General features: G+C 40.2%; 1 protein-coding gene across 2 annotated transcripts in view; it reads left to right on the top strand.

The window, feature by feature from the left end:
* TRIP13 (thyroid hormone receptor interactor 13) overlaps positions 1–17,394 on the top strand; it is a 121,662-nt gene extending 104,268 nt beyond the window's left edge. Inside the window, exons 11-14 of one of the 2 annotated variants that reach the window (XM_073678439.1) lie at positions 4,798–4,951; positions 5,354–5,466; positions 11,740–11,809; positions 17,125–17,394. In XM_073678439.1, the coding sequence (XP_073534540.1) occupies positions 4,798–4,951; positions 5,354–5,466; positions 11,740–11,809; positions 17,125–17,220 (433 nt within the window). In that variant the 3' untranslated portion in view covers positions 17,221–17,394. The remainder of the gene's footprint in view (positions 1–4,797; positions 4,952–5,353; positions 5,467–11,739; positions 11,810–17,124) is intronic. The other variant, XM_073678440.1, reaches the window with a different exon arrangement.
* Positions 17,395–22,242: the final 4,848 nt, after the last annotated feature.

The following is a 22,242-nucleotide window of genomic DNA, read 5'->3' as shown; positions in this document are numbered from 1 at the left end:
CTCCAACTCCGACCCCTCAATTTCCATGACACTGACTACAACTCTGACTCCCTCATACATGGCTCATGTTTAAGTGATAAATTTACTGTAGCACAGATTCATCTCAGCTAAAAGTCTAGACCAGGGGTCTGAAACTCGGCTGGGTATATGGGCTGCACATGGAAAAAAAATTGAATTTGGAGGGCCGCATTCTTTGCAGATCAAAATGATATTTTTAGTGATACCATTTTTTTTGTATACACTTTTTTGTCTGAACATTTTTGGCTGTTTATTTTTTTTTATAGCTTGGGTCGTTATGGATGTGGCGATAATAAACGTGCACTTTTTTGTGTTTACTTTAGTTTATATATAAAACAGCATTTTTAGTGGCAAAATATTTTTTCATTCTTTGTTTAATTTTTATTTTTTTTTAATTTTTACAATTTTGTTTCCTCCAATTAGCCACATACAGTAATATTGTTTTACAATTAGCACCATATAGTAATTCTGGCAAACATTTAGTAATGTGCCCCATCCTGGTCCTCATCTTGTAGTAATGTGCCCCATCCTGATCCCCATCTTGTAGTAATGTGTCCCACACTTGTGCTCCCTATCTTTCAGTAATGTGCCCCATCCTGGTGGTCCCCATCTTGTAGTAATGTGGCCCATTTTGGTGGTCCCCATCTTGCAGTAATGTGTCCCACACTGGTGGTCCCTATCTTGCAGTAATGTGTCCCATCTTGGTGGTCCCTATCTTGCAGTAATGTGTCCCATCCCGGTGGTCCCTATCTTGTAGTAATGTGGCCCATTTTGGTGGTCCCCATCTTGTAGTAATGTGCCCCATCCTGGTGGTCCCCATCTTGCAGTAATGTGCCCCATCCTGATGGCCAGCAGCTGACATCTGCGCATGGCAGTGACGTCATACGCCGCTGCGCCGGCACGCAAATGTCAGCTGCTGGCGTCTGATTGGCCGGTGGCTGGCATTGGAAATGCTGTGCTGGAAGGCGATCTCTGCGCAGCGCTGCTGTCGGCGGCTTCTCCTGGACCAGGTCGGGATCACCAAGGGGTCTGTGCCTGCGGGCCGCATAAAGCAGCCTCAGGGGCAGCATGCGGCCCGCGTGTTTGAGACCTCTGGTCTAGACCCTTAGATCAGGAATAGGACAGACATTTATAGGACCTTTCATAAGTTTCCCAAATTCTTATGACAAAAAATATTCCCCACAAACTGCATTGAACTATTGTACCCAATTTATTATATATTTTAGTAGTTGGAGTTGGTTCATTTTATACCGACTCCGATTCCAACTCCACCAAAATGGACACTGACTCTGACTCCACAGCCCTGTCTATTATATTGCATGGAGGAATATTGGGTGCATTATACCATAGGGAGAAATATGGGGCGTGCATTATACTATATGGAGGACTGTGGGGTGTGCATTATACTGCATGGAGGAATATGGGGTGCATTATGCTGTATGGAGGACTATGGGGTGCATTATACTATATCAAAGGCTGTGGGGCATGCATTACACTATATGGGGGAGTGCATTACACTATATGGGGGAGTGCATTATAATGTGTGGAGGACTATGGGGAATTTATTATACTATATGGAGGAGTTATATTGCATGGAGGAATATGGGGTGCATTATACTATAGGGAGGACTGTGGGGTGTGCATTATACTATATGGAGGACTATGGGGAGTGCATTACACTATATGGAGGACTATGGAGAGTGCATTGCACTATATGGAGGACTATGGGGAGTGCTTTACACTATATGGAGGACTATGGGGAGTGCATTACACTATATGGAGGACTATGGAGAGTGCATTGCACTATATGGAGGACTATGGGGAGTGCATTACACTATATGGAGGACTATGGTGAGTGCATTATACTATATAGAGGACTATGGGGTGTGCATTATACTATATGGAGGATTATGGGGTATATTATGCAATAAAGAGGATTTTGGGGTGCAGTATACTATATGGTGGACTATGGGGCAGATAATAGTATATGGAGGTCTATGTTGGGGCTATTATAATATTTGGAGGGCTAGTGGGGGTCATTATACAGTGTGGTGAGGTGTTGGGCCATTATACTGTAAGTAGGTTCATTATACAACATGGAGGGCTGTGTGGAAGTCACAGTTGGGGGATCATACTGTGTTGGGATCATCATACTTTGCTGGGGGAGTTGAGTTTGGGTACAGTAGGATCATCATACTGTGCGTGTGGAAGGTACTGTAGAGGAATTCACCATGGAGGTACCATACTGTGTTTGAGGGGGCACTTTTGTTGACATCAGACTTTGTGTGCAATGAAAGGGAATCTAGGGCTTCAGTAGGATAAAAATTACTTTAAGGACTGAAAAGTTGTGAGATATGCTCTTCTGTGACCCCGATTAATATTATTTATTTTTTTATTGGGGGGCTCAATTAAAACTTTTGCTATAAGGCCCCATGATTTCTATGTACGCCCCTGCTTTGGAGAAATGGCCGTACAACTGGTTTCACAATTGATCCATTCTGTACTGCAAGTGAAATTGGATGTCACGTCACATACAATATCTCTTGACCTTCCAGTTTCTGGGAGACACCAAATTCTGGGACTGTTGCATCTTGATCTGTTCTCTAGCTTGAGAAGGTAGCTTCCCTACATTTTTTTTTGTTTCACAGTGTCTGTGATTCTGTGACAGAATAATTTTCCCGCAAGTACTCAAAGAAGTTGTCCACTACTTTGACAATGATGCCCTATCCATAGGATAGGGCATCAATGTATGATCGGCCGGGGTCCCGCACGCAGCACTCCCACCAATCAGCTGTTATTGGCGCCGCCGGGCGGAAATCCTTACCTGTGGTGCTTGGCCGTCCATCTGTAGTGGCCGCCGCGAGGTACTGCACATCCGCCTCCTATTCAATTGAATGGGAGGCATATGTGCAGTAACAAGCAATGGCCGAGCCCCGCAGGTAAGAGCTTCCGGCCGCCGGCACTGATAACAGCTGATCGGCGGGGGTGCCGCGTGTGGGACCCGGGCTTATCATACATTGGGCATCAATGCAAAGGTAGTGGACAACCCCTTTTGATGAAATTTTCTGATCAGATCTTCCCTTTAATACTATTGATAAGAGACATTGCAATAATTACACTTGTCCAGTAGATGGCATGTGAGTACTATTATGTAACCATGTTTCAGAGAATATGAATGATAACAAAAAAACTTTTTCTCCACTCATGGTTATTGGTTGGGTGAAGCCATTTATTATCAAACTACAGGTGTTTTCTCTTTTTAAATCTTAATGACAACCAAAAACATCCAAATGACCCTGATCAAAAGTTCACATACCCCAGTTCTTAATACCGTGTATTACCCCTCTAACATCAATGATAGCTTGAAGTCTTTTGTGGTAGTTGTGGATGAGGTTCTTTATTTTCTCAGATTGTAAAGCTGTCCATTCTTCTTGGCAAAAAGCCTCCAGTTCCTGTAAATTCCTGTGCTGTCTAGCATGAACTGCGCGCTTGAGATCTCCCCAGAGTGGCTCAATGACATTGAGGTCAGGAGACTGAGATGGCCACTCCAGAACCTTCACTTTGTTCTGCTGTAGCCAATGACAGGTCGACTTGGCCTTGTGTTTTGGATCGTTGTCATGTTGAAACGTCCAAGTACGTCTCATGCGCAGCTTCTGGGCTGATGACTGCAAATTTGTCTCCAGTATTTGCTGATAACGTGCTGCATTCATCTTTCCTTCAACTTTTACCAAGTTTCCTGTGCCTTAGTAGCTCACACATCCCGAAAACATCAGCGATCCACTGCCGTGCTTTACAGTAGGAATGGTGTTCCTTTCATCATAGGCCTTGTTGTTCTCTCTCCAAATGTAACGTTTATGGTTGTGGCCAAAAAGTTAAATTTTGGTCTCATCACTCCAAATTACCTTGTTCCAGAAGTTTTGAGGCTTGTCTCTGTGCTGTTTGGCATATTGTAGGCAAGATACTTTGTGGCGTTTGTGCAGTAATGGCTTTCTTCTGGCGACTCAACCATGCAGTCCATTTTTCTTCAAGTGCCTCCTTATTGTGCATCTTGAAACAGCCACACCGCTAGTTTTCAGAGAGTCTTGAATTTCAGTTGATGTTATTTGTGGGTTTTTATTTGCATCCGGAACAATTTTCCTGGCAGTTGTGGCTGAAATTTTTGTTAGTCTACCTGACCATGGTTTGGTTTTTACAGAGCCCCTGATTTTCCATTTGTTTATCACAGTGTCAACGCTGCTGACTGACATTATCAATTCCTTGGATATCCGTTTGTATTCCTTTCCTGTGTTATACAGTTCGAATACCTTTTCCCGTAGATCCGTTGACAATTCTTTTGCTTTCCCCATGACTCACAATCCAGAAACATCAGTGGCTGGATGAAAGATGCAAGAGTCTGTCTGGATCCCAGAAACTCACTGAGCTTTTATGCACACACACTGATTACAAGCAAACAGGTCACAAGTGAGGATGTTACCTTTAGTAGCCATTCAAACCCATTTGTGTCAACTTCTGTGCATATTATCAGGCCAAAATACTTTTGAGTCATTTGGATGTTTTTGGTTGTCATTAAGATTTAAAAAGAGAAAACACAATAGTTTGACAATAAATGGCTTCACCCAACCAATAACCATGAGTGGAGAAAAAAAATTTTTGTTACCATTCATATTTTCTGAAACACGGCCAAGAAAGGAAAAATTCTGCTGGGGTATGTAAACGTTTGAGCACAACTGTATATAATGTTGGTTTAATAGTAAATACATGTCATATTTTTTCTTTTAGGTGTCCCAATGTAGTTATCTTGACAACTTCGAACATTACTGAGAAAATAGATATGGCCTTTGTAGACAGAGCAGACATAAAACAATACATTGGCCCCCCATCCCCTGTTGCAATTTTCAACATTTACATTTCTTGCATAGAAGAACTTATGAAGGTAATACTCACTTTCCATGTTCTTCTAATAAGGTCAGTTTACTGTATACTTTTATTTCAAGATATATAGAGTGGTTGTCCACTACTCTGACTACCCCTTCTCAATCAGCATGTTTGCCCCAGTAAAATAACACTTATACTCGCCTCTGTTCCAGCGCTGTCATCACTTGCTCTCCTGGGGATTGCGTCACATTATGTCACATGATTCCTGCGCCCAATCAGTGTTGGCTTCAGTGTCCCCACCTTCGTACATATCAGACATCAAGAGGAAGTGAGCGGCCAGCAGCCGTTGTTCTTTTACTGGGGGCAAACCTGCTGATTGAGAAGGGATTGTCTGAGTAGTGGACGTCCCCTTTAAGTTACAATGATCACATTTAAGAGGGGTGTGTTTGTTTGTTTTCAGTGTCAGATCATCTATCCTAGACAGCAGCTTCTTACTTTAAGAGACTTGGAAATGATTGGCTATGTGGAAAACAACGTCTCCAAGCTCAGTTTATTTCTGAATGACATTTCCAGGTAAGGTTTCCTAATTGTTATCACGCACATGTAAGTCTGCATGAACAGGTAAAATCTGCAGCAAAGATCTGATCCATTACTTGTTACCACGCAGTGTGGATTTCCCCTCCGCTGCTCCATGCTGTGTGAGGATGGGTCTTTTACTAATTTTGAAGCAATATATCCCTATTTATTTATTGTTTAATGTTTTTAATTATTATAGTTTACATGCTATAGAAAACACACCTAAAGCAAGTATACCACAGATGAAAAAATCATTTTCTGTCAGAATAATAATTGCATGGTGTATATCAGTGCAGAAAAAATTGGCTAAACCTTCCTCTCCACTTTTCCTTCATGGCAGTCTTATCAGGAGATCATAATCTAACCTGTACAGTGTTCAATAAAATACTCCTCACTGTGATCCCTCATGGGGTTAGATGTTGGGTTGCAGCGTTCACGATATTGTTAATTTCACATGTCTCTTTAAATGTTCTTCTCCGTGATCATATGTGTCCTTTCTAGTGTGCATATTTACCGTGAGATAAAAAGTCCATGTTTTGTTTCATCTATGTGCCTTAAAGGGGTGGTCCGAAACGAAAATTTATTGTAATCCTAAATGCCGCCGCCCTGACATAAAGCATTATCAGTGATGACCTGGCTAGTTCCTGTTCTACTGAGCACATGTCGGTTGTCAATTATCTCAGATCAGAGCCGGCAAGCGAGCGTACTTTCACTATACATATTGCTCAGTGACAAGGCTCTACTGAGCAGATGTCAGAATTGACAACCAGTACGTGCTCAGTAGAGCAGGGACTAGCCCAGCCCCTGAAACGGACATCACTGATGACTCTGTTCCTGGGTAGGGGCAGAGGCTGGAGCAATATCTACAGCCTCTGCCCCCTGATGACTACTCATTTGACTATCCCAGCATGCACTGGGATCTCAAATGAAGCGTCATCAAAGCAGAAGTAGTAAAAAAAAAAAAAAAAGCAGAGTAGTGAGGGAATGGTAGGGACTTTTTAATTAAAGCATATTAGAAAGGCAATTAGATTATGACATTAAATAGATAGGCATTTAGGTTTAAAATAAATGTTAGTTCCGGACCACCCCTTTAAAGCTTTATTGCATGCATCGCAAGCAACAGAATAACTACATTTGCAATCGCAGAGCAATGTACATATGTAATGGAAAATCTTGTGACCTCACATAGTTTGGCAGTCTGCCATTACATGATGTTTCCATTGCTGATTGTTTTTCTCTGAGGGAGGAGGATAAATTACATATATTTAGACTGGCTTTTTATTATCTTAAAGCTATATCTGTGTTTCTAATGTTCAGATGTGGCCATCTGACCTCAGACATCCTCATATGAAACCGAAGAGACATGCCCGTGTCCAATGGCATCTTGGAAAAACATAGGGGTGGCAAACTGGCAAAGGTCACTGTGATGTAATTTCCAGTCCCTAATACTTCCCTTTAGGCATGAAGATGACGATCAATAAGTAGACAAACCTCCTCAATGTGGCTAAATGGCTATTTGACTCTAAGGGTGATGAGCAATCCAGGAAGGGGTAAATTGATGTGTATCTACTACCCCTACAATGGAAAAAGGTACACTTCAACCTACCCAGATTTTATGGTTTCTTAGTTCTATTCTGTGTCCGAGCGCTGTATATTTTCTTTTTCATATCTATATACTATCATATACTGTATATGGTAGCCGCTGTTTCCTTAACTATTTAGGACAGAGTGGTATTATTTGCCCTCTATGTTTCTAGAGGGTCAAGAATAAAAAAGTGTTCAGATGCAGTACTGCAGTATATCACAGATCAATCACTTTAAAGTCACACAGTCTCTGTTGGTACAGCACTTCCCTATCACTTGAATCTTTGTATTATTACTCACAGGCTGATTCTACCACTCCTCCCATTTTTATTGTTCTGCAATTATGTAGTTGTACACAACAATAAGATCTAGGCCTTTCTATCTATCCCTATCCGTAATAATGAGCTGTGCGCTCTGATGCCGTATCTCTAGGCTGTAAAATCCTAAAATAGTCACAGCTTTCTCTGCCCTCATCTTTTATAGCCCCTGTAATTGCTAATTGTTCGAATTCGGGAACAAGAATTTCAGGAAATTCAACTTGAACTCGATAGGCATTGGATTGATCTGCTCATCTCTAATAGATATAGCTATTAGGGATCCAATAATCAGTAAATTGTATGTGTGTGTTATACAATATACACAACCCCAATTCCAAAAAAGGTGAAACATTCCGTAAAGAAAACAAGAATGCAATGATTTGGAAATCTTATTGCCATATATTATTCACAACAGATGTTCATAAAACATATTAGAAAGGGAAAGTTACATAGCTATTTTTCCCATTTAATTTGACGAAATTCACTTATTTTACAAATTGATGACAGCAAAACATCTGAAAAAGCTGGGTCTTTTTTGCCTGATTAAATATAATATTAGATATTTCATTTTGAGCAAATAGTCAATGATGACAACAGGGTGGAACAACTAGCTGCCCAACTGTGAGGTTAGAGGGGATTTTACCTACACATGCTTACTGTTCTAACATTAGAGTTTTTTCCCCTGTGCCTTGAAATGTGCAGTGTACATAGAGATAAAAAAAAAAAATTTAATATAAGACCAGTACACATGACTAGCAGTGAACTATTCAGACTTTATATATTCGGACATGTTCATTAAACTGTAATGTATGCTTTTAAGGACAGGGGCATTTAAAGAGACATTGAATGAACAGGTGCTTTTTGTACTACAGCATCCGATTCCATGGAGTAAAATAGTAAAGGATAGTGGTGGTGATACTTTGTAAACACATACTACCTTGGATTAATGTCCCATGATGTTTGGGATGGAAAGGTGAAAAGATGTAACAGCAAAGAAGAAACAGATAGGGAAGCGTAATTGAAGGTTATCTGTAATCAGTAGCAGCTGTCATCTCCCATCTCAGTAATGTGATAATCTGTCTTCACTGAATACAGGTTTTACCTCAAAATTGAGAATTTTGATAATGACTGATCAATTTTGGCAGAGATAGAAGCAGATTTCTCTCATAAGATACACTGTGTTCCAAATTATTATGCAAAAAGTGTTTAGGAGTGATAAGGTAAGAATTTTTTTGTTTGTCAGTTAAACTCATTGATGGTGATGTGTGTCAGGGCTCTTTATATCACTGTAAGCAATTGCAGACACCTGTGCTAATTAGTTTGGCAGGTGTGTCCAATGAAAGGCAAGACTACTTAAGAAGGCTGTCCCACATTATTAAGCAGCCTACATTTTCTGCCAAAATGGGAAAGAAAAAGGATGTGTCGGCTGCTGAGAAGCAACAAATTGTGGAGTGTTTAGGTCAAGACATGACTACAATCAACATTGCCAAGACACTTCATCCTGATCATCGCACAATCAAGAAGTATGTAGCTGATTCACAGTATACACGTGTGCGTGCTGATAAGGGAAAATTGAGGACTCTTTCCTACAGGCAATTACGTCAGGTTAAAAGATCAGCGGCAAAAAAGCCTTGTCATAGCAAGTTTTTGAAGCTGCTGGTGCCTCCAACGTCCCCCGAACAACAAGATGCAGGGTCCTTCAGAGGTTTGCAGCTGTGCGTAAGCCATCCTGTCGACCTCCTCTATCCACTGCACACAAGCAGAAACGGCTCCAGTGGGCCAAACAATACATGAAGACTGACTTCAAAACTGTTTTGTTCACCGATGAGTGCCGTGCAACGCTCGATGGTCCAGATGGATGGAGAGGAGGATGGCTGGTTGATGGACACCCCATGCAAACACGGCTACGGCGCCAACAAGGAGGAGGTGGAGTAATGTTTTGGGCTGGAATCATGGGGAGAGAGATTGTCAGCCCATTTAGCATCCCTGAAGGGGTAAAAATGAACTCCATAATGTATGTTGAGTTTCTCAAACAGCACTTCCTGCCATGGTTCAAGAAGAAGAACCGTGCATTCCGCAGCAAGATCATTTTCATGCATGATAATGCACCGTCTCATGCTGCACATAACACATCTGCATCTCTGGCTGATATGGGCATAAAAGGGGACAAACTTATGGTGTGGCCCCCATGCTCCCCTGACCTCAACCCCATTGAGAACCTCTGGAGCATCATCAAAAGGAGTGTCTATGATGGTGGGAGGCAGTTCACATCTAAGCAACAGCTCTGGGAGGGTATTCTGTCCTCATGCAAAACAATTGAAGCAGAAACCATCCAAAACCTGACAAATTCAATGGACGAGAGAGTTCAGAAGGTCCTTTCGAACAAGGGGTCCTATGTGCAAATGTAACATCACCTAGAATAAAGTTTTGAGTTGAAAACTGTTTGATTTCAGTTTGTAATAACCTGCTAATGCTTATAATTTCAAAAATGACCATTTTTTTGTTCTTTATTAAAATGAAAAGGTTGAAAACTCTGCTGTGCATAATAATTTGGAACATGCATTTTGAGTGCAGTTTGAGTGTTTTATTTTTTTTTTAAATATACTGTTATCATAGGCAGTTTGTACAAAAACCTTTCAATTGTACTCTAATAGTTATTTGACTGGAAAATTACAATGACTGCAATTCATATAGGTAATTTGGGAAAATCTGAGAAAATATTATTTGCATAATAATTTGGAACACAGTGTATATTACTTTCAGGTGTATTATTGACTTCTGAAGTAAAAATTAAAACTACGGTTATGCTTTAACAACTTTACACCCTGGGACGTATTAGTACGCAGCAGGCTGTCACCCCCTGTTCAGCGCGGGCTCCGGCGCTGAGCCCGCACTGAACTGGGCACATGTCAGCTGATTCTTACAGCTGACATGTGCCCGCAACAGCTGCGGGTGGATTCGCGATCCACCCGCGGCTGTTAACATGTTAAATGCTGCTGTCAATCTCTGACAGCGGCACTTAACATCGCCACGCCATAAACGCGTCACTTACCCTGCCCATCGGTGACCCCGTCACGTGATCGCGGGTCACTGATGGGTGGGCATGACAACCCTGGGTCTGCAGCAGACTCCAGTGGTTTTCCTAAGCTGATCGCTATGAGCGCCACCTAGTGGTCGGCACTCATAGCACAGGAGCATTTCTGCTACATAGAGGTGATCTGCTCATCACCTCTATGTAGCAGAGGCAATCAGACAAGTGCTGCTTCTAGTCTCCTATGGAGACTATTGAAGCAAGCAAAAAGTGAAGAAAAAAAAGTTTTTAAAAATATTAAAAAAATATAAAAGTTTAAATCACCCCCCTTTCTCCCCATTCAAAATAAAATAATAATAAAAAAAAAAACACATACACATATTTGGTATCGCCGCGTTCAGAATCGCCCGATATATCAATATAAAAAAAGAATTAATCTGATCAGTAAACGGCGTAACGAGAAAAAAATTTTAAATGCCAGAATTACGTTTTTTGGTTGCCGCAACATTGCAATAAAATGCAATAACGGGCAATCAAAACATCGGATCTACCCCAAAATGGTATCAATAAAAACTTCAGCTTGGCGCACAAAAAGTAAGCCCTCATCTGGCCCCAGATCCCGAAAAATGGAGACTCTTATGGGTCTTGGAAAATGGCGCCATTTTTTTTTTATTACAAATTTTGGAATTTTTTTTTACCACTTAAATAAAAAAGAACCTATACATGTTTGGTGTCTACAAACTCGTAATGACCTGGAGAATCAATATTGGAGGTCAGTTTTAGCATTCACTGAACGTTGTAAAAAAAATTAAAAAAAAAACATCTGTGGTATTGCACTTTTTTTGCAATTTCACCGCACTTGGAATTTTGTTTCCCGTTTTCCTGTACATGATATGGTAAAACCAGTGATGTCGTTCAAAAGTACAACTCATCCCGCAAAAAATAAGCCCTCACATGGCCATATTGACCAAAAAATAAAAACGCTATGGCTCTGGGAACCAGGGGAGCAAAAAACGAAAATGCAAAAACGGAAAATCCCAGGGTTGCGAAGGGGTTAAACTATTTTTGAAGAGGCATTTGTGTGTGGCATGTGATCTTTCTATGACTATTGTATCCCTTTTTGTTACATTTTGAAATATCTTTAGATTTTTTTTAGTTATTTCTTGAGACTTGATAGTCAATATGATCCTTTAAATCAGATAGGTAAGTTTTTTTTTACCTAAGGTTTCCTGCAGTGATATGAATTTGTTATGCAGGCTAAGTAGGAATAATGTTTATTTCAGTGAAAAATATTTTCTCTTAACTACATCTTTTGTCATTTTGGGGTTTTTTTTGCAGAAAAAGTGAGGGTCTCAGTGGTAGAGTTCTTAGAAAACTTCCATTTTTGGCACATGCACTCTTTATACAAGTAGGTATTATTATTAACTGATTGAGGTGGAGGAAAAAGTGGAAAATTTTCAGAGTAACTGTCGCTTTACATTTATTTCATTAATCAATTGCTATTGCACATGAAAATAAGCAACTTTGCAATATATCTTATTAATGAAATCTGCTGCTTCTTTCTCCTGGACTGATCTTTCAATTCATGGATAAGATCTGTATTTAGTGAAAACAGATTTTACCATTACAGAGATGGATAGGAGATGACAGTTGGTGCTTATAAGATTCCATGGAGAGGGGAGGAGCTATAGACAGACATACTGTGGCAAGTTCTCCTGAAACAACAGTTTCAGTTCTTCATAGACTTTTATGAGCACAGACTGTCTTCTCCTATCTCAGTAGTGGGAAAATCTGTATTCACTGAAATATACTTTTATCTCTAAATTGAGGATTTTGAGAATGAAAGAATAGTCCAGGGGGGGTAAGCAGCAGATTTCTCTGATAAGATATATTAAAAAGTTGCTTAATTTCATGTGTTTTATTGATTTATGGGGGAAATGACTGTTAATCTTTAAAAAAAAATGTTAAATATTTACTTCAACAATTTTGCTGCGAAAGGTCTCTTTTATATTTTCTCACCTCTGGTAGCCACAGCAATTTTCACATTAAAACCTAAATTACAAAAAAAAAAAAAAACATATTACGCTCTCATACAGTGGTGTGAAAAAGTGTTTGCCCCCTTCCTGATTTATTATTCCTTTGTATGTTTGTCACACTTAAATGTTTAAAATCACAAAACAAACTTAAATATTAGACAAAGATAGCACAAGTAAACACAAAATGCAGTTTTTAAATGAAGGTCTTTATTATTAAGGGAAAAAGAAATCCAAACCCATCGGGCCCTGTGTGAAAAAGTGATTGCCCCCTAAACCTAATAACTGCTTGGGTCACCCTTAGCAGCAACAACTGCAATCAAGCGTTTGCGATAACTGGCAATGAGTCTTTTACAACGCTCTGGAGGAATTTTGGCCACTCATCTCTGCCAAATTTTTGTAATTTAGCCACATTGGTGGGTTTTTAACGAGCATGAACTGCTTTTTTAAGGTCATACCACAACATCTCAATCGAATCAAGGTCAGGACTTTGACTAGGCCACTCCAACGTCTTAATTTTGTTTTCCTTAAGCCATTCAAATGTGGACTTGCTGGTGTGTTTTGGAGCATTGTCCTGCTGCATAACCTAAAGGCCCCGTCACACATAACGAGATCGCTAGCGAGATCGCTAATGAGTCACGGTTTTGGTGACGCATTAGCGATCTCGCTAGCGATCTCGTTATGTCTGACAGGTAGCAACGATCAGGCCCCTGCTGTGAGATCGCTGATCGTTACAAAGCTTCCTGGACCATTCCTGGGTCGTTGCGCTCCCGCTGGGCAGTGTGCATCGCTGTATTTGACACATTATCAACGACCTCGTTAGCAATTCAGAACTGAGACATGTAGGCGTGCATAAAGTGGACTTTTCTGCGCTCCTCGTCCCCGATTGGTGGTCACTACTGCGTCCTTGTTTTTTTCAGATCCCACCAGCGTTCTCTGGCTGTGACTCCACTTTGAAGAAATCAGGCATCTTTAGCGAGGTAGGTGTTGTTTGGGGTCTCAAATGAGTTTCCATTTTTAATGGAGACGCAGTAGAGATCTCATCTGACCGGAGACGCAGTGTTAAACCAAGGCCACCCAATCAGAACGCAGTACCATCCACCAACTGGAGATGAGGGGGGCACGGAAAAGCAATTTTATGCACGCCTTTCTGACACAGTACAGTCCTTATCAAGGTGTGGATCGTTGAAATAGCTGCTGTGTGAACGTGTCCCAACGACCACCGAGATCGTTGGTTAGATCGCTGGGGCGGCCGAGATCGTTGGAAAGTTCTGCATGTTTGACATCTCCCCAGCGATCCCAAAAACCGTGATGCAATAACGATCTCGCTAGCGATCTCGTTATGTGTGACAGGGCCTTAAGTGCGCTTCAGCTTTAGGTCACGAACAGATGGCCGGACATTCTTCTTCAGGATTTTTTGGAAGACAGCAGAATTCATGGTTCAATTTACCACTGAAAGTCTTCCAGGTCCTGAAGCAGCAAAACAGCCCCAGACCATCACACTACCACCATCATATTTTACTGTTGGCATGATGTTCATTTTTTGAAATGCTGTGTTACTTCTATGCCAGATGTAAAGTAACATACACACTCCAAAAAGTTAAATTTTTTTCTCGTCAGTCCACAGAGTATGCTTCCAAAAGTCTTGGCGATCATCAAGATGTTTTCTGGCAAAACTGAGACAAGCCTTTGTTAATTTTGCTCTGCAGTGGTTTTCATCTTAGAATTCTGCCATGTATGCCATTTTTGCCCAGTCTCTTTCTTATGGTGGAGTCATGAACACTGACCTTAACTGAGGCAAGTGAGGCCTGCAGTTTTTTGGATGTTGTTGTGGAGTGTTTTGTGACCTCTTGGACGAGTCGTTGCTGCGCTCTTGGGGTAATTTTGGTCGCCAGGCCACTCCTGGGAAGGTTCACCACTGTTCTATGTTTTTGCCATTTGTGGATAATGGCTCTCACTGTGGTTTGCTGGATTCCAAAGCTTTAGAAATGGCTTTATAACCTTTTCCAGACTGATTGATGTTAATTACTTTCTCATTTGTTCCTGAATTTCTTTGGATCGCAGCATGATGTCTAGCTTTTTAGGATCTTTTGGTCTACTTCACTTTGTCAGACAGGTCCTATTTAAGTGATTTCTTGATTGAGAACAGGCAGTAATCAGACCTGTGTGTGGCTAGGGAAATTGAACTCCGCTTCCCAAAGATATGATAAACCACAGTTAATTTATGTTTTAAGGGGGGTAATGATGTCAATTACTTCTTCACACAGGGCCCAATAGGCTTGGATTTCTTTTTCCCTTAATAATAAAGACCTTCATTTAAAAATTGCATTTAAGTGTGACACTTTTCACATCACTGTACATACAGTGGGTACGGAAAGTATTCAGACCCCTATAAATTTTTCACTCTTTCTTTCATAGCAGTCAATTTGTAAATTCTAAAAAGTAATATTTTTTTCTCATTAAAGTACACTCTGCACCCCATGTTGACTGAAAGAAACAAATGTAGAAATGTTTGCAAATTTATTAAAAAAGAAAAACTGAAATATCACAAGGTCATAAGTATTCGGACCCTTTGCTCAGACACTCATATTTAAGTGACATGCTGTCCATTTCCTTGTGATCCTCCTTTAGATGGTTCTACTCCTTCATTGGAGTCCAGCTGTGTTTAATTAAACTGATAGGACTTGATTTGGAAAGGCACACACCTGTCTATATAAGACCTCACAGCTCACAGTGCACGTCACACCAAATGAGAATCATGAGCTCAAAGGAACTGCCCAAGGAGCTCAGAGACAGAATTGTGGCAAGGCACAGATCTGGCCAAGGTTACAAAATAATTTCTGCATTACTCAAGGTTCCTAAGAGCACAGTGGCCTCCATAATCCTTAAATGGAATAAGTTTGGGACTACCAGAAATCTTTCTAGACCTGGCCGTCCAGCCAAACTGAGCAATTGTGGGAGAAGAGCATTGGTGAGAGAGGTAAAGAAGAACCCCAAGATCACTGTGGCTGAGCTCCAGAGATGCAGTAGGGAGATGGGAGAAAGTTCCACAAAGTCAACTATCACTGCAGCCCTCCACCAGTCGGGCCTCTATTGCAGAGTGGCCCAACAGAAGCCTCTCCTCAGTGCAAGACATATGAAAGCCTGCATAGAGTTTGCTCAAAAACACATGAAGGACTCCCAGACTATGAGAAATAAGATTCTCTGGTCTGATGAGCCGAAGATAGAACTTTTTGGTGATAATTCTAAGCGGTTTGTGAGGAGAAAACCAGGCACTGCTCATCAACTGCCCAATACAATCCCAACAGTGAAACATGGTGGTGGCAGCATCATGCTATGGGGGTGTTTTTCAGCTGCAGGGATAGGACGACTGGTTGCAATTGAAGGAAACATGAATGTGGCCAAGTACAGAGATATCCTGGATGAAAACCTTTTCCAGAGTGCTCTGGACCTCAGACTTGGCCGAAGGTTCACCTTCCAACAAGACAATGACCCTAAGCACACAGCTAAAATAACAAAGTAGTGGCTTCAGAATAACTCTGTGACCATTCTTGACTGGCCCAGCCAGAGCCCTGACCTAAACCTAATTGAGCATCTCTGGGGAGACCTGAAAATGGCTGTCCAACAATGTTTATCATCCAACCTGACGGAACTGGAGAGGATCTGCAAGGAAGAATGGCAGAGGATCCCCAAATCCTGGTGTGAAAAACTTGTTGCATCATTCCCAAGAAGACTCATGGCTGTACTAGCGTAAAAGGGTGCTTCTACTCAATACTGAGCAAAGGGTCTGAATACTTATGACCATGATATTTCAGTTTGTCTTTTTTAATATTTTTGCAAAAAATTCTACATTTGTTTTTTTTCAGTCAAGATGGGGTGCAGAGTGTACCTTAATGAGAAAAAAAATGAACTTTTTAGAATTTACCAAATGGCTGCAATGAAACAAAGAGTGAAAAATTTAAAGGGGTCTGAATACTTTCCATACCCATTGTACATTTTCTGCAACATGGACACTTGGTCTATTGTCATACATGGCTGACTAAAGAATGGCTGACTGAATGTGTTAACTGGAATCCATCACTGAACTTATTTAAATCGCTACTGTTATTTTCAGAGCTGATTCATAACCAAATTGAAGTAGAGGATGTAAAAAGTTAAATGGTTAAAAATTTTGACTAAAACTTGAAAGCAAAAATAATTTTTAGCCAAGAATACATGCATGTTAATAACAAAAACATATTGCACCCAAAGGTGTTCAAATCAGACAGTTAAACAATCATTCCACTTTTATAAATATATTAGACATTTATAACATTGCAGACGTGTTTCAAACGTTTTTTGGGCATATATTTAATTGTATTATGTTTGCTTTTTTTAATCAGAAACCGCTACTAGAAAGGCTTACACTTTCTCTGTACAAGAGAAAAAGCTATTGCTTAAAAAAATAATAATTTCCATTATTACAAAAAATAATAATTTCAAAACTTTTCTACCTTTTTAATGTCGTTCATAATCTGTACAATTCAACTGAAAAATAAACTGAAATCTTCGCTAGTGGAAAAAGAAAAATCAAGTACTAAAGTAATGATGCATAAATATGCACACTCTTAAAGTGTACCTGACAGCTGATACATGCTGCACAATCCACGGTAATGCAGTATGTTAATCTTTTGCTAACCATTCTTTTAAGTCTCCTACAGTTACAATTGAAAAATTCCTTGAAGCGCTTTCATTGGCAGTCAACAAGCAGATTGAAGAAAGAAAAATCTTTCAGAAGAGCATTTAAAATCTATAGTAATCCTTAAGAAGCTACTTTATCTTATTTTTAAATTGTCAATTTTGTAAGATTGTACCATCAGTATCAGTATTTGTTTGCTTTTGAATTTGTCCATACAGTGTTTTTATTCCACAATCTTGTATTATTGTGTCATGTAAGAATAAAACACATAACATGAAAATACTCCTCTGTACCCACGCTACATAATTTATTTAGGTCAGTTTCACAGGCATAATATGAGCCCAAGTCACTGTCCGATCACTGGCTTATTGAACCCGGTTGACCACATTATAGAACCCCAAAATGGTAACAGTTCAGGTCGTTTGACCTTATGTTGCGTAGCCAGAAATGCATCTCTGTTACTAGTGTTGAATCTGGATTTAGTAAAAGCTCATGGTCACTTGCAGGTTCAGTCATTTGGGGTGATTCCTTTTTTGAGTTTTCAAAGCGCAATTTTAAGGTACAAAGGTGATGTGTAAGATGTATGTAAGTTGCAGGGGGGAAAAAGCTTACAATTTTTAAGGCTGTACTACAAAAAAGGGGTGTTACTATGTTATGCTTAATCAAATTTAATTTTTTTTAAATAATTGTGCAGACATATAAACAGAAAAAAGTAAAGCATTATTGGTACAATGGTGCATCTTAAATTGCCAGAATCTATGGGTTCTGAAATTACACAAAAAACGAGCATTGAATAGCATAAATTGGCCTCTTAGCACTTGCTTAACAGGCTACTAGAAATAAAAGCACTTAATTTCTTTTATACTTTGGGTTCAGTTTCTTGTCAAAGAGAAGTAGGGAGTGAAGAGAAGCAAAAAGAATATTCCATTGAGGAAGGGGAAGAACAATAATAGAGTGGGAAAGTTTATGATCCCCTACCAAAATAAAGTGAAGTCAAGGTCCACAACAAGAAGAAACTATGTGAATTACGTTTTGAAAGTCAGAGGAACTTTGAAAATGGATCCATGATTTAACATACTTTAAGAAACTTGCCATTAGTTTCTGACTCCACATGTGTGATATGGTTATCTCCTATATCCACTCAACCATTCGGGGAGTCGTCTGTATCATTTTCCAAAATCATAGCAATAACTGTTGCAAGAAAATGCTGAAATATATACTATTTAATTGATTTAAAGAAATTCAGTAAAATAACACAATTTTAAGGGAACTTGCAATGAACAGGCCTTAACCTTAGAGTATGTTTAAAAAAAAAGTCTCAATACTTTAACCTCTTTCCCTCCAAGCCTATTTTCACCTTCATGATCACGCCAAATTTTACAATTCTGACCAGTGTCACTTTATGAGGTAATTACTCTGGTATGTTTCAATGGATTCCAACGATTTTGAGAATATTTTTTCGTGAAATATTGTATTTCATGATTGTAGTAAAATTTCTTCGATATGATTTGTGTTTATTTGTGAAAAAAACTGAAATTTAGCGAAAATGTTGACTATTTTGCAATTTTCAAACTTTTAATTTTTATACCCTTAAATCAAAGAGTAATGTCACACAAAATAGTTAATAACATTTTCCACATGTCTACTTTACATCAGCACAATTTTTGAAACTTATTTTTTTTTTTGTTAGGAAGTCATAAGGGTTAAAAGTTGACCAGCGATTTTCTCATTTTTTCAACACCGTTTACAAAACCATTTTTTTAGGGACCACATCTTATTTGATGGACTTTGAGGGGCAGAAAAGAAATGACAGAAAAGACCCAAAGTGACACTTTTCTAAAAACTGCCCCCCTCAAGGTGCTCAAAACCACATTCAAGAAGTTTATTAACCCTTCAAGTGCTTCACAGAAATTTTTGGAATGTGGAAGAAACAAATTGAGATTTAATTTTTTTTCACAAAAAAAATTGGGTCTAAAGCAAAACTTTTATTTTTGCAAGGGTATCAGGAAAAAAATGTCCCCAAAATTTGTTGTGCAATTGCTACGGAGTACGCCGATACCCAATATGTGGAGGAAACTACTGTTTTGGGCGCACAGCAAGGCTTGGAAGGGAATGAGTGCCCTTTGACTTTTTGAATGCAAAATTTGCTGGAATAATTAGCAGACGCCATGTAGCATTTGGAGAGCCCCTGATGTGCTTAAGGAGTGGAAACCCCCCACAAGTGACACCATTTTGGAAACTAGACCCCTCAGGGAACTTATCTACATATGTTGTGAGCATCTTGAACCCACAAGTGCTTCACAGAAATTTATAATGTAGAGCCGTGAAAATAAAAAAATCACTTATCCCACAAACATGTTATTTTAGCCCCAAATTTTTTATTTTAACAAGGGTAACAGGAGAAAATAGAACCCAAAATTTGTTGTGTAATTTCTCCTGAATTCGCATATACCCCATATGTGGAGGAAAACAATTGTTTGGGCGCACGGCAGGGCTCAGAAAAGGAGTGACGTTTTGGAATGCAGACTTTCTCTGACGATATTTGTATAGGGCATGTTCCCGATATCAGTACGGCTACTTCTGACTTCTTCCTGGCCTCAAAAGCCAGATAGATGTTGGAATATAAATGTTTGGCAAAAGTACAATTTCCACTAAGATTTAAATGGGTCTCCTGCAGGAAAACTGCGTCCACACGATGTGTACATAACTCATATGCCTCTTAGTATTAGAATTGAGACCCTTAACATTTAATGATATTTTAGCCATTATCCTGGTAAAGAAAATGTAATGCATATGAAGTTTTACCCAGGCTGCCAAGGAGCATTTGTCCTCTCCAAGGATTAACTAAATCCATTTTATCTTCTAGAGAGTAGTAGGCCAACACTGTTAATGGCTTGTAAACCTATAGGTAGAGATACCAAAGGAAGAGGAGAAGACAAAGACATTACAAAACAGTAACCCATAAAAGAAAAGATACATATGAGGAAAAAGAGGAAGGGAAAAACAAGCCAGCCCCCTCATCTCCTACCTCTCCAGGCAGGGTGAGATAACCCCACCTCTCCTAGAAACTCCTCCAAGAAATGAACTGGGTGAAAACCCTTGTAGGGGGGCCGTGTCGAGAGGCACCCAAAAGTAAATGTAAGGCACTAAAGAAAAGGAATTTCCATACTATCCATTGCCCACCGTCCCAAAAATACAGCAAAAGATTAAACAAAATGTCAGGGAATGTATCAGTAACTAAACAGTCATATAAAAATAAGTTCAAACAGAGCACAAATTCTGAAAGAAAATGGTTTTGAAAATGGTTATAAAAGCACCGATGAATAAGACCACTGACGATATAAAGGGCACGGGAGGCACAATTCCTTAGTTTAGGCTGGGTTGTGAGATCTCCCTAGATGAAGGACTACTTGTTTTAGCTTCAATACATTGCTAGATCGGTGGAGGTGATATGGGAGGTGTTTCCAAGTCCCAGTCTGCCAGGTCGAAGTTTCCAGATCATCATAAAACAAAAGGGAGGTCCTTGAAGGAGCGTAGAATAGTTGAATGTCCATTTCTGATGACTGTGAGAGCGAAAGGGTACTCCCAGCAGTAAGTTCTTACTTTTCAATCCAATGAGTCATGGCTTCAGGTGTCTTTGCCTTTAGAGAGTAATCCATGAGAGGTCAGATTACAGTTGAATGTGAGTTCCTTCAAATTCAAGTTTGCGGTGAGTGAGAGCCTTGGACATTATCGCTTACTTTAATTGAAAATCATGGATACAACAGATCACATCTCTTGATTGGGATTAAGTTCCCTTAGAGTGAAGTTTTATTTTGTCGGATAGAGCTCAGACCAGTATTGAGTTTAAAAATCGATTTGAGTAATGTGTGCAAGTCTTCTAGACATGTTGCTTCAGGAATGTCCCTTACCCTGATATTATTTCGGTGTGCACTGTTGTCCAAGTCCTCCAGATGTTTGTCTCACTCAGCACTTTAGCGTATGACACAAGTTGGCATTATAACTTGGAAAGATTTTGCCTTAGTGGCATCATGTTTAATTTCCCCAGCATCAACTCTATCCACAAGGAGTTTGACATCTTAGCGCATGGACTTGATTTCTGCCCTGAGAGTATCCTTTACTTCAGATATCAGGGATTTAAAGTCCTCTTTAGTTGGCGGGTGGCTAAGATATCTCTCTAGAGATTTGTTACTGAGGTGAAGGTCTATATCTCCTGATTCAGCATCCAATGTAGAGTCTTGGGAAGCCCACTCAGTATCCTGGAGTGAGACCAAGGCTAAGAGCAATGGAGTAGCTCCTAGGCTCACATCTGGAGGGTCTAGCCACATCCCCTGATTTTTTGCTGAGCTCCCCCTAGAAGATGGTTCCCACAGTGATTTTGGTGGCATACTGTCCCCAGTAGAGACAAGCCAATGCAAACTTAAAAGTTCGGGGTTTGTACCAGACAGTTAGTGTCCATTGTGAAACGCCAAACACAGACTTCTTTTCCAGATCCAAAGTTAGGGTCTCCATTGTTTTCATTGGGGTCCGGGTTCTGGTTCAAGTTCTGATACCCGAACGGAACTTTGAACTAAAATTCGGGTTGTGTACCAAAACCTGAACTTCCACAGGTCCACTCATCCCTAGTTCCCAGCACAAGTCCTCTGTGTTAGACAATAGAAGAGGGGGAGCGTGTAATATAGATCTCACACTGGATAATATGCTCTCATTTGTGTTCAGGGTATTAGGATAGAAGCAGGCAGCATATGGGGACAGCTTAATATTAGTGATATCAGCCTCCACTGTAATCGTGTGTGTTGATGGCACTGCAGGAGACCTATCACCCTGCTGCAGGTCCTGTGTTCATGTACCAGCAATGACGGCGTGACAGTGTCCTCAACAGCATCTTTCCTTCGTGCACAGTCCCGACCAACCTCTGCTGATGGATTATCTCCCACACACTGAGCCGCGATATCAGTGCCCCGGGTTTTCTCCCCAGCTTCCCAATATGATGGGGACCAGAGTGCAAAGGGTGCAGGGCGCGGCTCTGTCTTTGCAAGATCACAACGGTGTCAGTTAAGGAGCGCGGGTTCCCTCCATAAGCTCACCAATTGGCTTCTTGGCGGGCACGTCATTCTGGGGGCGGGCAGT

This window comes from Phyllobates terribilis, unplaced genomic scaffold (genome assembly GCF_046119375.1).
Source record: "Phyllobates terribilis strain yellow unplaced genomic scaffold, ASM4611937v1 Scaffold_4__5_contigs__length_816908805, whole genome shotgun sequence".
NCBI lineage: Eukaryota > Metazoa > Chordata > Amphibia > Anura > Dendrobatidae > Phyllobates > Phyllobates terribilis.
This window is presented reverse-complemented; position numbering and strand designations above follow the sequence as displayed.